This window comes from Equus quagga, chromosome 8, assembly GCF_021613505.1.
Source record: "Equus quagga isolate Etosha38 chromosome 8, UCLA_HA_Equagga_1.0, whole genome shotgun sequence".
NCBI lineage: Eukaryota > Metazoa > Chordata > Mammalia > Perissodactyla > Equidae > Equus > Equus quagga.
The window spans coordinates 257,459-273,948 of NC_060274.1; the positions used below are offsets into that span (position 1 = coordinate 257,459).

The 16,490-nt window shown below is 42.8% G+C and overlaps 1 protein-coding gene across 1 annotated transcript in view; it reads left to right on the forward strand.

Moving 5' to 3' along the window:
* Positions 1–13,169, forward strand: part of PSMB1 (proteasome 20S subunit beta 1) — a 13,680-nt gene extending 511 nt beyond the window's left edge. Inside the window, exons 2-6 of the mRNA XM_046670430.1 lie at positions 2,933–3,040; positions 4,295–4,376; positions 6,824–6,953; positions 11,748–11,854; positions 12,879–13,169. Coding sequence (XP_046526386.1) covers positions 2,933–3,040; positions 4,295–4,376; positions 6,824–6,953; positions 11,748–11,854; positions 12,879–13,064 — 613 coding nt within the window. The 3' untranslated portion in view covers positions 13,065–13,169. The remainder of the gene's footprint in view (positions 1–2,932; positions 3,041–4,294; positions 4,377–6,823; positions 6,954–11,747; positions 11,855–12,878) is intronic.
* Positions 13,170–16,490: the final 3,321 nt, after the last annotated feature.

Here is a 16,490-nt window from a genome sequence, read left to right on the forward strand (position 1 = left end):
GCGGCGGTGAGGGGCGGCCCAGCATCCGAGGTTCGGGTCCGAGGCGCAGAGTCGTGGTGGCGCTGCTCGCTGCGATGTCCGATCGGGTGACGCGGTCATTTTCTGTTTGAAGGGGAAGGTAGGATGAGTTGTCCAGGCTTAGTTTCATAGATCAGTACTTGTCTTTAAGGTTTAGCTAAGTCCAAGGAAACAGAAACTCAGAGTGGGGACCTTTTAATGTGTGCGTTCTTGCATGTTGCGTTCAAGTTGTCTTTCTTTTTTAGTTGCCAGCTTTATCTCGCGTAATACTTTCCCTTAGTAGCACACTGAAAGAATTGATAGAAAGATTCTGTTTAGGGCTCGGAATGAAGATCGACGTAACAATGTAAATTGAAGTAATGGTTATATCAACCAGACTTTGTGCTTGAAAGCATGCACACCCAATTCGGACAGATGGTTAAGATAACTGGGTTAGTTATTAGTTAAGCAGGTACTTCTGGATTAGAAATTTTAAGACAGGTGTTTGGAGTATGTTGGAAGGAGAATGGAGGCCTGTGATGTTAGCCTTATTTCTGCCTCTGAAGGGCGGTGTGGTCTTGGGTAGCTCTCAACTTCTTGAACCCAAATTTCCTTATCTTTATTAGCTATTTTTAGTTTGGGAGAAGAATCAAGAGAAGCTTTTTGTAAATTTCAAGTGGTTATCTTTTCTAATCCTCACGATATTTGAGCGTTAGATGGTCTTAGCCCCATCTTTACAAGTGGACTGGGGCTCGTAGAGGTTAAATGGCTGCAGGTGCAGAGCTGGTGTGGAGCTGAGCCAGGACCTGAATCCCTGGCTCTGTTGCCACTGAGCACGTCTGCTCTTGCCATTGCCCTTCTAAACACTTCCTGTGACAGCTAGTGAATAGTTACATCCCAAGATGGGTTATTAGACCCTTCATGGGGCAGTTACAAATTTTTCTAAGACTTTTCAAGGTACTTAATATTCAGTACTTCTTACTCACTTTTTAACCCCTTGTAATCCAACTTAAGCCATTATTGCCCTAAAACTTAGCCACTTATGACTTTCTGATTGTGAAATTACCGTTTCTCAGTCTTTGTTCTTTTTCTCCAGCGTGTGTTGCTGCTTGCTCTTGGGCGGCCTTTGCTTCTACATAGTAAAGTTCGGTTCCCTATCTTTTTCTACTCTAATTCTTTACTTGTGATTAAACTTCAACTCGTTGACCTCCGTGTTTGTCACTCAGCCCTGTCACATATCATGGGAGGATAATGTACAAATCTGTTTCTCCAGTTTTACCTCTCACAAGTCTCTCAGTTCTGGCTTCTTAAATAAAACATTTGTACCTGGACTCTCTGCTCTCACCTTAACCCAACATACTAAGACAGAAAGCAAGCTAATTATTCCTCTCAATCACCTCTTCTCCTTTGCACTGCTTATAATTATGCCGTCGCTTACCCAAGTTTAAAATCTTGGATGTCATAATTGGCTCTTCCAGCTTCTCACACATTTTGGTAGTTACAAAAACTTGTACAATTTGTGTGTTTATGTTTTTTGGATTTGTTTCTTCCTGTTCCTGTTGCATGAATCTTATTGTAACATTGTTTCTGTCCTATTTCTCATATCATGTTGTTGTCACGGCAGTCTTCTTAAAACTCCACTTTGCAGATGGAACTTTCCTCGTTCTTGCTTATATAACCTTTATGGTCCCTCGCTAAAATTCCAAAATCTGTGATTGACGTTTGGGATTTTCTGTCGTCGGATCCCTGTCCAGCACATAAGCCTCCACTTGCTTACACAAAAAGGGACACCTGAACCAGTTGTTTGAATGTATCATTTGAATTATTACCTGTTTTCCTTTATTCACTGCCCATATTATCAGGAATGCCATTCTTTTCTGTTTCAGAGCTTTAGTGCACATCCCACCTCAGTAGGGATGGTGGCTAAAGTTTTCCGAGTGCTTACGCTCTGTTATGCCCCATGCTGGGTGCTTTCTGTGAGTGAGGTCATTAACTCACAGTCATCCTGTAACACAGGAACTGCTGTTATCGTAGCTTGAACTTGGATGATTTCTCAAAGGTCACAGAGCTAGTGAGTGGCAAGGACAGGTCTCAAGTACCTCCAGAGCCCACGTCCTCAGTGATCACTGCTCATACATTTGCCACAGTGATCATAGTTAGCACTTACTGGGGGACCAGTTATGTTTCAGGCATTAGTATAAGGGCTTTACAATTATTAACTCAATCCTTGCAGCACCCTGACAAGATCACTACCATTATGACCTCTGATCTACATATCAGGACACTGAGGCCTGGAGAAGTTAAGCAGCTTACCCACAGTGTCATGTCTGCTGAGTAGGAGAGTCAGAATTGGAACTCGGTCTGCTTTTGCATTTCACGCTGTAGGCCTCTTCAGTAAACTGCTGTCAGATCATACAACCACAAAGGGAGAAGTTTGATCTTTGTTCATTTTTCAACAGATATCTGGGAGTCTACGGAATGCTAGACGTTATAGAAGGGCTTGGATATAAAGAAATGAAAACACCAAGCGCCTCCTTTCAGCTCCGATAGCTTGTGTTGTGGTACCGCTGTCTACACCTGAGCCCCCTGGGCAGGGCCCTGCCTTTGGCTGTTCTGTATTATCAGTGCCTTACACAAAGTAGGTGCTTAACTTTTTGAAGATGATAGTTCAGAGGTGCTTCTGTGACCATCTGCAAAAGAACCTTTGCTCTGATTTAGGCTTGTGGTTTTTGGGGAGTACTTAATGTCTTCTTCCCAGATGACGTGTAGCCAGGGATCCTTTCCCCCCATCTTCCCTCTTCCATCTGAATCCTGCTCTTGCTCACATCTAGTGAATTTTATCCCTATATGTGCTATGGAGTCCTCTCCTGTTGGGAGAGGAGTTACTGCCATCTGGAAGAACTCATTAATGTTTTTGTCTTTCTTTTCTCCTCAGTACTATATTGGCAATTGCTGGAGAAGATTTTTCCATTGTTGCTTCTGATACTCGATTGAGTGAAGGATATTCAATTCACACCCGGGACAGCCCCAAATGTTACAAATTGTAAGTAAATAGTTCTAAGGACACATTTCCCAGTGCTTTGTGATGATTTAATGCTGCAAGAGATTCAACTTCTGAACGATTTGCTTCATGAGTTTCTAGATTGCCTCTTTGCAGCTTAGCTTGCATTTTTGTTAGAAAACGATTTTCTAAATTTGTGTTTCGTCATACTTACACAAGCGAGCCTAGAGTATATCTTTGCAAACTTGTGTATATTGACAGAATGAATTTCTAGAGTGGAATTGTTGAGTGAAAGTGCTGTGCATTTAAATTTTTACTAGGGACTCCCAAATGTCCTTTCTAAAAAGTTAGATCATATATACTCTTCTCCAGTATCTGAGAGTACCCATTTTCCACGGCCTCACCAGCATTAGGCATTATTGGCCATTCTAATTGGTTGAAATCATCTCTTGTTTAGATTTGGATTTCTGAGTGACATGGAGGCTCTTTTCATATGTGTATGGTGACTTGTGTCTCTGTAGCTTTCATAGAACTTTACCCATCTTTCCATGGGGGGGTCGTTATACAGGTATAATTGATGCAGAATGTTGTATTGATTTCAGGTGTACAACACGATGATTCCATATTTGTGTATATTGCAAAATGGTCACCGCAGTAAGTCTGCTTAACGTCTGCATCACTATCCATGATTACAAGATTCTGTTTTCTTGTGATGAGGACTAAGATCTGTTCTCTTAGGAACTTTCAAATATGTGATACAGTATCATTAACCATAGTCACCATGCTGTGCATTCCATCCCCAGGATCCTTTGTGGTGTTAATGATTTTCATATTTGTGGGAACCCTTTGTACACAAGAAAGTTAAAATTAGACTTTGGTCAAATGTACTACAAATATATATTCTTTGGTTTATTTTTTTAAACTCTGGTCATCTTATTTTTCTTTGTAGAAGTTTTAATTTTTTATGCAAAGTTATGACACTTTTCTATATGGACATTGGATTGTATCATACTTAAATCAGCTGCCCGCAAACCAAGATTGTAAAAAAGTCACCTATGTTTTCTTTAGTCCATTCAGAGTTTCATTTTTTGTTTAAGTCTTTGATCCACCTGTAATTCGTGTGATACAAGGAGTGAAATTTCAGGATTCAGACCTCCCACCCCTCTAAGGGCTAACTAGTTGTCCCATTACCATTTAGTAAATAATGGGAATAGGAGTTTTAAATTTAAAATTGTCCAAGACGTGTTTTGCCTTATTGTCTAATCAACTCAATTACCTGAAATGTGCTTTTTACAGAACAGACAAAACAGTCATTGGATGCAGCGGTTTCCATGGAGACTGTCTTACCCTGACAAAGATTATTGAAGCAAGACTAAAGGTAGATGCCTTTGTACCTGTCTACACTGTTGAAAGTTAATAACAGTTCGTTACGTTATTTTAAGCATACACGGTCAGTACTGCTCAGAATAACTGGAGAAGTGCTAGGACCGCAGGTGAAACTGTAGGCTATCCTAGAAATGAAGTGACGCTGTTAATGCAGCATCACTAACACAGCATAATGTGAAACTACAGGAAATTCCGTTTGTTAAAGTGACTGTACAGTATAAAGGATTCTCTATCCTTTTTGGAGATACCCTGGGAGGGAGTTCCTCTGAAGATATTCTTCCCTCAAAATCAAACAACTCAATTTCTGTGGAGGAGCCAAGCTTTTAGACGGGAGGGTGGTTTGAAGTACCATCAGGTGACATGCTTTCCCTCTGTACAGCATTGCACTCTTACTGGACAGGACATGTGAGCAGGAACAGGAAAGAATGAGCCAGGAGTGTGGATGAGAGTCACAGCCTAAGCCCATGTCACCCAACAGCTTAACAGGTGTTTGTTGACAGCCCCTGGGGAAGATGTGACACCAGATAGATGGGGGTAGAAGAGTTTTTAAAGGGGCTGACCTGTCACTGTCTGCGTGTCTTTCATGCAAGATGGGCGGGCATGTAGAACAAAGGCATACTGGCTCTTAATGAAACCCAAAGCCTATCTGGATTTTGATTACGGCCTGTGCATATTACACAGTGTTTGCTTCAGCTGGTTTCAAGGAAAACAGGATAGGAGTAGTTTGGACTGTATTAAAATGAATTTTGTCTGCAATAACCAGCAAACACAGATTCTTCTCAGTTGGCAGCACTGCAGGGTTGGAGTGGGACTCTAAGTCACCGTATGTCAGTATTCACTTATATAGATCTGTGTCTCAAGCAACTATAGCCTAGTGACATTTTTTTCTTGGCTGTGGAATATCAGTACTACATGTATCAATATTATGTGCTTTGACTCTCACTTAATTTTGTAGGATATATGTTATGATTTTTACATAGTTGGTAAGTCCATCTGGTATATGAAAAAATTAGGGGTGATCATGTTCTGTTTTGCCTATTTGTAAATAACATGTGAAATTTTTTACACTTAAGAGCAATGTCATAGTCACTGGAGTGTGAAATGCATTTATTTAACTGACACTTGCTTTTTGAATGTGTAGAAATGGTTTCGTTTCGTATTTATCAATTGTTAATACTTAAAATCTTTACTTATATCGAAAGCTTCAGCGACTTATATTTATTGACATATTTATACAATTCCTAATGCATATCTTGTAAGTGGAACTTGGAGAATGAAAATAAGCATGACATGGAGGTTAGTGTTTTGTTAATAAAATGAGAAAAGGAACAGTGAGTTTACCTTAATACACAATCCTTGAAATTTTTCTTTCATACATTATTACATAAATGGTGAGGTGAATAAAATGTTGGTGCATGCTTGTGAAATGAAATGAAGTTAAGAAATTTTTTTATAACCTTCTCCTTGGGAAAAAATTCTTCCGTACACCAATTTATCCATCACATGTAGCTCATTTCCGGTCTTTCTTCAGTATTTTGACTGTCACTGTTTGATTTTACAGTACTCTGGTTTCTCTTTAGAGATGCATGCTATGTGGCTGACAAAGAAATTGGTAAACTTAAATTCATTTTACGTTTGTAATTTTTGTAGAATTTCTCGGTCTACTGCATAATTTAGGATTTCCAAGGAGGTGGTAAATCTAGGATTGGAAGTCACTGTATGAGATCCTGTTTTGGATGCTTCTGTTCTCCATGGTGGATGCTTTAAGGAGCAAGACCACTGTCCTGCACTAGAATATGCAGAGCAAGGGTGCTCCGCCCGCACCTTCTGTTCGCACAGATACCTGCTCTGCAGAGGGAGTTATATCTGGGTCTGACCAGGGGTCAGCAAACTATGTGTAAAGGACCAGATAGTAAATGTTTTCAACTTTATGGACCATTTGGTCTCTGTTGCAGCTACTCAGCTCTGCCATTGTAAGGCAAAATCAGGCATAGACAGTATGGAATAAATGAACGAGACTGTTTTCCAGTGAAACTTTATTTACAGAAGCAGATGGTGGGCTGGATTTGGCCCACGGGCTGTAGTCTGCTGACCCTGGTCTAGATGCAGAGTGGAGAGCTGGATTTGAAGCATCTTCCCCAGCTCACCTCATATGCACGTGTAAGTGTGCCTTCGCTCTTAAATCAGCAGTGCCTGAGATAAGATGGCGTGAAAAATAGTCTTTAAACCTAGCATTCTGTCCCTTGAAAATTTTTATACCACCCAAAATGAGAGTATCATGAATTGATATTCTTAGTAATACTGTCTTGTTCTATTGTGAAAGAAATAAGCATCCTTTCAGCAAGATACTCATTCATTCTTTTCACTTTACTGTTCGTTGTTTAGTCTAGTATATATATTCTGCCTCTCCATGTCTGTTATTTTTGTTAATGGTTGCAGATGTATAAGCATTCCAATAACAAGGCCATGACTACGGGGGCGATTGCTGCGATGCTGTCTACAATCCTCTATTCAAGGCGCTTCTTTCCCTACTACGTTTACAACATCATCGGGGGACTTGATGAAGAAGGTAGATTCTTTCTTTCTGGAAAACGGAGGGGGTGGCATTTCTTAAATGTGTGTTTCCACCTAGAGTTGAAAAGAGCTATAAACGCCATCTTGCCCAACAACCTCATTTTCTGGATAATTAAAGCAATGAAGAAACTAAAACTAACAGGGAAATAAATGACTATCTAAAGACACACAGCAAGTGATATATTAAAGCTCCAATAGTGAATGAAGTCAGTTATTTTACTGTTTTCTCAAGATCTTGAATGAGTTCAGTAGTAGATAATTAGCATTTTTATCTTATAGGAAGAAGTCTGACTTGGAGAAGGTTGACCTGAGTATGATTCTAAGTAATCACAATTTATTAACAAGCGTATTTAACTTCGATAAGTTTTTTAAAAGTGATGTCTTAGAAGAAGCGCATGCATTTCCACCATTGTTTTCGGAATATTTTTGAAACACCTCTGTAATTTTCTGTCAGAGTCAGACCTAAGAAAATCATTCCTGTTACTTGATATTTCCATCCTGTTTTTGATCCAAAGCTGTATTTCGGAGCAGGGGCACTGATGTTTTTCACCAGATCCCATTTGGATTGACTTGGTTGCTTCCAAAACGAAATACAATCTCCCAGCACAGATGTGTGCCACCGTTGAGGGTAGTCCCTTGTCAGAAGAAGTTCCAGGAGTGTGTGGGTGAGGACACCGCCACGGAAATAAGTGTGTCTTCTGAGGGAGACTCTGGGTGGGAAGGAGTCGGACTCTTCTCAGTTCCTTCTCTCTAAGACGTCAACTCCTGTCTCTTTCTGTTTTCATTGCTCTCCCCGTCTTTAACTGCTACCCCATATGTGGCCTCAGGGAGCATTCTGATCATTTTGCCCCCAGCTTGAGATGGAGACAGGTTAGGTTGACACCATTTCTTTCAAGGATTTCAACCTTCCTTGAAAACAAGCAGAAAATGTAAATCACAGAAATGGTGAATAGAAATTACTGTAATCCTAGGTCCTTCTGACCACAGATTAGCTTGCCTAACCCAGCAGGCTGGACACCTCTCGTGCCTCTCTTGACTCACGTTATGTTTTGACGTGAGTATCAGATTAATAAATTCAGATTTTAGCAACATTAATAATAGCTACTATTGAATTTCAGCAGGCTGGAGTGTCCTTGGAGCTTTCCCGAGAGTCAGGCTCATTTGGGGAAGCTCGCATCTGCTCAGCAGCTGGGGTTTGGTGCGTGGCCGGTGCTTGATCTCCACGTGATGGTTTGGGCGATGGCCCCAGACGTTTCTAACCATCTTTTCTCATCTTACCCGGTTTCTTTGATTATTCTTTAAATTAGTTTTTATTTCTTAGAGGAGTTTATGTGTAGTAAACTAGTCCTCTGCCCTCCTTTCTCTTCCCCAAGACAGTCTTCAGCTCCCTCCTCCCGCTGTGCTCCTCTCTGGGTGTCTTTCCTTGTTGGAGTGGTTTACGTCTCCCAGCAGATTGCTGAGAAAGAAATCAGGACACCTTTTTTGAGACTTTGCTTTTAGGGTCTTTTCTTTGTCTTGGTGTTCTGAATGTTAGCGTGCTGTTCCTTGGCTGGGGTCTTTTCTCACTTCTTGTGTCTTCTCCTCCATCTCCCCTCCCCACCTTCTTGACAACCACCTGGATGATGGTCCTGTGTTACCTAATTTTTTTCCCCGCATGTTGTCCATCTGTTTTTCTTTTTGTTCTACTCTGAGGATTTCTCCAACTTAGCTTCTCATCCTTTACAGAGTTGTTTTTATTTCTGCTGTTATTAATTTCCACGAGCTTTTTCTTATTTCTGGCTTCCTTATTTTTTTTTTTAAGTATCCTGTTATTAGAATTTTTTGTACTTCCTTTGAAGTTTTCCTGTGTTGGCTGCGTTTTATCAGATTGCTTTTTTCATTTTGTTTATTTATGGCTTCAGTCTTCTGTGTTGGAGGCTTCTTTCAAATTTCTGTTCATTTTCAGCTGTCCATTCAGACTGAAGAGTGATATTCCAAAGTCTGATTGTAAATTACGGTCTGCATTGTGTGGCATATCAACTTTGCATTTGATGCTTCTGTTTTCATTACTGCCCTTTACCCCATCTGATGTGCTCCTAAACCTGCTGCCCCAAGTCCAGCGCCTCTGTCAGGGTCTCAAGAGACTGAACTTCTGTCTTTTCTGTGGGTGAGGCAGGGACCTGGGGAGCAGCGCTCCTTACAGAGACCTTCAGGACACTGGGGTAAGCAGCTGACTTTCAGGACAGTGAGATCAACTGCTGACCTTCAGGACAATGGGATCAACTGCACCCTAGTTTGCTTACTGGTCCTGTGAAGGTCATTTAGGTAGTTTCCAGTTTCCTTAATATAAACAACAGGATGCACATCCCTGCATAAAATTTTGTGTGCTTCTCCAACTAAGCTCATCTCCCTGGAAAAAATTCCTAGAAGTTGAGTTTCTGGGTCAGATAATATATGCTCTTTGCATTTTGATGATGTCACTGGCTTGCCCTTCAGAAAGCATGAGCCAGTGCCCTCTACCGGCAGGGGTGTGAGTAGCTGGGGTTTTTTTGCATCCTTACCAGTATCAGGATTAACACATTTTAAACAGCTTTGCCCAATAAATACTTCATTGTTTTAGTTTATGTATATTTTTCATTTATTGAAGTTGAGCATCTTTTTGTATTTCATGACCTTTTCATTTCTTCTTTGGAGACTGACTCATATATTAATCTTTGCTCATTTCCTTATTTTCAGGTTAGTCTTTTTCGTGTTGATTTATAAGAACTCCAACCACCAGTGTCAATCTTCTGTAGTGTATGTGGCAAATGCTTCACAGGCCTGCTCTGTCTTTTACATTTTGGGGGTGTCTTTAGCTACACAGAGGTTTCTGAGTTTCCTGCAGGCAAATCTGTCAGTCTCTTCTTTATGGGATTAAGTGTCCTGCTTGTTAGAAAGGCCTCCCCCATCCCAGGCTTACCTCTATTTCTTTCCAGGACTTGTCTGGCTTTCTTTTTTACATTGAGAACATTTTGCTTTACTGGAATTATTTTGATGAAGAAAAACACTTTATATCTACAGTCAAGACTCATGCCATTCTGCACTGCTGTTACAGGTGTCTCTTTTGCCTTTTCTCAGGGTCTTTCTGTCCTACTCGTGTTTTCCTCAAGTCTGTGAGTGCAGTTTTCTGAGATTGGTTCCACCCTCAAGTGTGGGCCTCATTCTACTTGTGGCCTGTTGGGCTCACGAGATAACAGTTGCTCTTCTGACTTTAAACCTCGTATCCTTTCTTCTTGTGTTGAAGTTAGTCACCTGCCCGCTCTGGTCTTGTTCCTCGTCCTAAGCTTGCTTCCAGCGGAAACATTCCCCTGGGTTCTCCTAGGTGACCTCAGTGGCTGCCTTCTCAGCAGGGAATTCTGTCTTCATAATTCTACATGGAAAAAAGACCACACAGCTAAGGGTGGCCATTGTCCATGGGTGGTAAGAAAACTGTCCTCTCACATCCCCAGGGTAACTGCTGGAGCATTTCAGTTCTGGTGTAATGTGGTTTAACAATCAGTTATATCACTTTTAAGTCACATCTTGTAAATGATCCATGATTTCTCATACCCAGAACAGTTGTTTTTAAAAGGGTTTTTTTTTAAATTACAGTGACGGACACTTGTTCTTTGTAATAAAGTCAATACTGAAGCTTACGAGGTGATTCCCTTTTCTTGCCTCTAGTCCCACAAAGATAACTGACTGCAATTTGCTGTTTATCTTTTCGTACATTTTTGTGTGCTTATACAGATATATGTATGGTTTTCATATGCTTTTAAACAAAAATGGGACCGTGCTATACGTGTCACAGAGCTCTTCATTTTACGTTGTCCTGTGGATGTGTCCCCGCCCCGTCTTCCTCTTCCTGGGCTGTACATCGCTGTGTGGACGTGCCATTTTCTGCTCATGGATTTTAGGTTGCTTTTAAGGTTTTGCTCTTTTCAGAGATACAGAGATGGTCTCTGTGTGTTGATGTAAGCGTTCTTGTAGACAAATCCCGTTATATAAGTGAAGGTAGTACTTTCACGTTTTGATAGATCCCACGCCAGATTGCTCTTCATAAAAAAGCATCATAATTGGTGCTCGCTTCAGGGAACCCGCAAGCCCCGTTGATCCACCCACTCACCATTGTCTGACTGTTAGGTTAACAGTGGGTGGATTCAGATCCTGTTTTTCTGACAAAAAGAGTGATTCTTAATTTTGGTAGTACAAAGCAAGTGGTTATATTTTAGGCAAAACTAACCTTTTCTTGTGGCTTTTGTGTTTTTCTGAAATTTCTCCTTGAGTAAATTGGTTTTTTATGGTGCTGATGCTGAAGAATGTGCTTACTATTAGTTTTCCCTGGGACTGCTCACGGTCATCGCTAGGGAAATGTTAAGTTCAGGTCTGTACTGGAACTGGACTGGCTCATTTTTTAGGAATATCGTGAGGAGTTTGGTGCAGAACTTAGAGCAGGACCCGTGAGCCTTAACCAATGCACCTGTGAGACCACATGCGCATTGGGAGCTGCAGGGTAGTCATAGGTGACATCAGTGTGAAGGGAGCTTAAAGCTCCTGGTGGCAAACACCATAATGGAGATGAGTGGGAGGTGGGCCTCTGACTGCATTCTGAGGGGAGCTGGGCAGACTGCTGGGTGTCACCTGGACAACAGTGAATGTGCTTCTTGCTGGAATTTGGCTAAAATTTTAGCTGCTGGTCCATTTTGTATCACACTTTGAGTAAATTTACCTTTACCTTGATTTGGGATTGTGGTCAGGATGCATCCTCATGGAGACTGTTTTCTTCTTTAAGGGAAGGGAGCCGTGTACAGCTTTGACCCAGTGGGCTCCTACCAGCGAGACTCCTTCAAGGCTGGAGGCTCAGCCAGCGCCATGCTGCAGCCCCTGCTTGACAACCAGGTAACGAGCCTGCGTCCAGGTAGTGGTGACGTTGACACGAATTGCTTTCCTCCAAGTCCTCTTCCTTAGCTGGGGCGAGCAGAGCAATCAGGTTTTCTTGTAAATCACCGCTGAGTTTGTTAGGCAGATTTGCCCCCCCAAAACCTTCTTGCCTCTGTTGTGCCCACGCTTCTGCGGCCCTTCCGCTGCTCCCATGGCTTCAGCTTCTCCTGTGTTCTCTTGACTTCAAAATCTCTTATGTCAGCCACGGTTGGTCCGTGTTTTCAGGTCTCCTCTTGCCATCTTTACCTGAAGATCATGAAAATACCTTTCTCCTCCATACTCATCATTTCTCTGTCACCTAATTTTGTGTTCTCACTTCCATGTATATTTTTAGTTTGCCCTCCTTTTCCATTCTTGCTGGCTGAACTCAGAGCTGCATGGTGTCTTGCCCGGGGTGGTGTTTCCTCACATCTCTGTCTCAAGCTGGCTTCCCTAGTTCATGCTCCCTGCTTTTCTAAACTGTGTCACGTATGGTGACTTCTCTGCTTTTTGCGTGTCTGCCTCCTCTCCCGTCACTCCACTTTCCACCCAGATCCTTGAGAGGATGTCCTGTCCGAGCCTTCGGACGCCCCACACCCTTGTCTAGAATGTCACTCCGCTCTAACTCCACTTTCTCCTTCCTCATCCCCACTCTAGCGTGTTCTCTGCTGAAGCCTTTCTTCCTCCAGTAGATTTAGTTATGGCTGCTTGGGGCTCCCCTCGCTCTTCTTTCTTGTTAGTTATCGCACGTTCTGCGAGATGCTCTGCTTACAGATGTCTGCCTCTCTAGACTATGTGCTTCTCGGGGCAGGAGCTTTGTCTCAGTGAGTATTTGTCAGATGTTAGGTTTGTGTGATTCAGCCGGATCTGGAAGCGTTCAGCTGAGCAACATTTTATTTTATGCGTTTATTACGAATCCTTCAATATGTGCATGTGTTGGGGGAGACTTGACCCTCCTTTGTGCTGTCACTCGATGCCTCATTCAAGTTTCCTGTCCCACCAGGTTGGCTTTAAGAACATGCAGAATGTGGAGCACGTCCCGCTGTCCTTGGACAGAGCCATGGGCCTCGTGAAAGACGTCTTTATCTCTGCTGCCGAGAGGGACGTGTACACTGGGGACGCACTCAGGATCTGCATCGTGACCAAGGAGGGCATCAGGGAGGAGACCGTTCCCCTGAGGAAGGATTGATCCATGTGCTGTTAGCCTTAATCGGTTCAAAACTGGTTAACTTTGTCCTTTGGAACTGTTCACTCACTTGTTTTATTAAAAATAAAACCTCAGGTTCTCATTTGATAACTTGTCCTTCTCGCAGAAGGACAGATCCGGGAAGTAGAATTCCTTCTTCCTGTCGTTTTCCTCATTCTTCCATACTTTCCTGTCTTCAGAACTATTTCTGTGTTTTAAGGATGAAAAAACGTACAGGTCGTGTCAGTTTTTCTTCACATTTATGAGAAGGAACTGTATCTGGAGAAGTTGACTTTCATCCATTTGTCGTCGTGATGTTCAGCCCATCCTACATGGAGGCTCTTTGTGTTTCTTTAGTCCATCCACCTTGCCTTGAAGGGCATATTCCCTGTAGACTACCCGGTTTTACCTTTAAGCCATCTTGGTTTATTAAGACACTGATGGATGTAAATGGCATTTCTTAAGATTCTCCATTCCTGGGGTGGTTAAGCAATGTGGAATGGCTGTTTTGGAGAAGAATCTTCAACCAGAATAGAAGAAAATTATAAAAGCAAATGCCCTTTAAATGGGCTTTAGCCAGAAATCTGAGATGAATTTCTTTTTTAGAGGAAGATTAGCCCTGAGCTAATATCTACTGCCAGTCCTCCTCCTTTTGCTGAGGAAGACTGGCCCTGAGCTAACATCTGTGCCCATCTTCCTTCAGTTTATGTCAGACGCCTACCACAGCATGGCTTGATGAGCGGTGCGTAGGTCCACACCCGGGGTCTGAACCGGCGAACCCTGGGCTGCCGAAGTGCAATGTGTGAACTTAACCACTATGCCACCAGGCTGCCCCAGAAATCTGGGATCAATTTTACACACACTAGGAGTATTAAAATTGAGACGTAGGGCTGGCCCTGTGGCCTAGTGGTTAAGTTTGGTGTGCTCTGCTTTGGCAGCCCAGGTTCGGTTCCTGAGCACAGACCTGTGCCACTCATTGGCAGCCACACTGTGGCAGCATCCCACATAGAAAATAGAGGAAGACTGGCACAGATGTTAACTCAGGTGAATCTTCCTCAGCAGGAAAAAAAAAAAAAGACCTAAATTTTTATAGAGCTAAAGTGGTCTTTGTTTTAGTACCATTAAATACGTTTTAACTCCATTATATACAATGTTGGAGTAATTGTCTCAGTGTTGAACAAGTCAAATTGTACAGTACAACCTAGGGGCTATGATTTGTTTGTAGCAACAACCTATGGTATAATGGGGTTTTACTAGTGTCCTCCTGCTAAGAATTTATTTAAAATTATCAAAAAAAATTTTAAGAAGTGTTCTACAGATTCTGTTAAATGCTCTGTCGCAGGTGCTGGGGACACCTTGCTGAGATCTTGTTTGTATTTCCCTTATCACAACTGAAAACTATAGACTATCCCATTCAAAATATACATTTTTTCATCTTTCTTTATTGTACAGGAGTTCTCCAGAGAAACAGAACCAATAGGATATGTGTAGATACTTAGAGATTTGTTCTGAGGCATTGACTCAAGTGATTCTGAAGCTGAGGAGTCCCATCATCCCTCACCTGCAAGCATGAGATCCAGGATAGGGTGGCGTAAGTGCCAGTCTGAGTCCAAAGGCCTGGGAACCAGGAAGACGGATGGCGTGAGGCTGTCTCGAAGGACAGAAGGACTGTTGCCCCAGCCCACAGTCGGGCAGAGAGCAGATTCTCCCTTCTGCCTGTCCTCCAGCCCTTGGCGGATGGCACGGTGCCCACCCACACTGGGGAGGGCAGCCTGCTCTGCACAGTCTAGTGATTTGAATGCACATCTCATCCGGAAACCCTCAAGACCCAGAAATGATACTTAGCCAAATATCTGGGCACCCTGTAATCCAGTCAAGTTGATGTAAAATTAACCATTAGAATTATATAAACTAGGTCTTTTGTTGTTGTTTCAAGGAGTTTCCTTTTTTGGAGGGATTCAGTTTTTCACTGTTTAAAATTACACAAATTGGTGTGTCTAGAACTTTGGTAAGGTCCTCACTCCCCAAGGCTTCTGGGCAAGTTCTACAAATGCGTGAGCTCTTTTCCACCTTCAGGTGCAGATGTCCCTCTAGGCCCTGAACATGGTCTCATTTGAAGGTCTGTGTGTGAAGGGGGCTGGAGTCCACACCAGCTCGTTCAGGGCGTGCTGGCATGTTGATCCTTCTGGAGCCAGCTGACTCCAGTCATTTGGGTGGCTTTTGTAGATTGTTCAACCACAATTCCTCGCCTGATTAGAAAGCCACCATTATGTTGCGACTTCCCTCCATACGTCAGATTTACATTCCTGCCCACAGCACAGAAGGAAAGGGCTTGAGAGAAGCCGATCATGGTAGAAACTGGGAAAACAGTGCTTCCCCTCTGGTTCGCCACGACGGTGTACACACTGAGTTGGCATGCTGTGTGGATGTCTGTTTTTCCTTTAATTGTCAGACAGGGCGGAAATGCTTTCCTGCAGTCTGAGGTCCATGCAGCCACCCAGTGGGGCTCTGGGGCTCAGAGCTGAGCTTGTGACCTGCAGGTGCTACTCTTAGGCCTCCATGTTCCACACAGCCACATTTCCTGCTCTAATTGCAGACAGAAAAATCAGGCTACAAGACAGTGACTTTGCAATGCTGCTTGAGAGGAATATGAAACATTTAGTAGGAAAATGATCTTTATTATCAAAATGTCCTGACTATTAATTACACTGATAGGTTTTTTTCCTGCCTTTTTTCTTTTACACCACCGGCCAGCCCATTCCCTGCCTTCTGTTCCTGTTACCTAGGAGAGCCCATTATGGCTCGAGAGCAGTCACTAGCATGCTTTCCGACCCAAGGGTCTCCCATTCCCCGTTTGTGACTGGTGGATCCCCTATATCAGAATCACATAGAGCACTTATTAAAACATTCGATCGCCTGGTGGTATAGTGCTCAAGTCTGTGAGCTCTGCTTCAGCAGCCCAGGGTTCGTGGGTTCAGATCCTGGGCGCAGACCTAGTACAACTCATCAAGCCATGCTGTGGCAGCGTCCCACATAAAATAGAGGAAAATTGGCAGACGTATTAGCTCAGGGCCAATATTCCTCAGAAGAAAAAAAATACTAATTCCTGGGCCCATCCCCAACACAGTGTCCTAGACTCGAGCTGGGACATGAAAATCTGCATGTTTTTTTTAATCAAATGCCCAAGTGATGCACATACGATTTGAAAACTTCCTTAACTCCTCTTCATTCAGGTTCCGTCAGAAACAACCCCTGGGAGACATGTAGTAAGGGATTCATTATAGGGCTTGACTTCGTGCAGTTAAGGAGCTGATTGGATGGTCTCTGTGTTTGGAGCTGGAACATAAAAGCCCCAGGGCAGGCTGTCGGGAAGGGACAAGGGCTGTGAGGTGGGGATGCAGTGCAGTCTGGAACTTGTGAGCGGGGCCA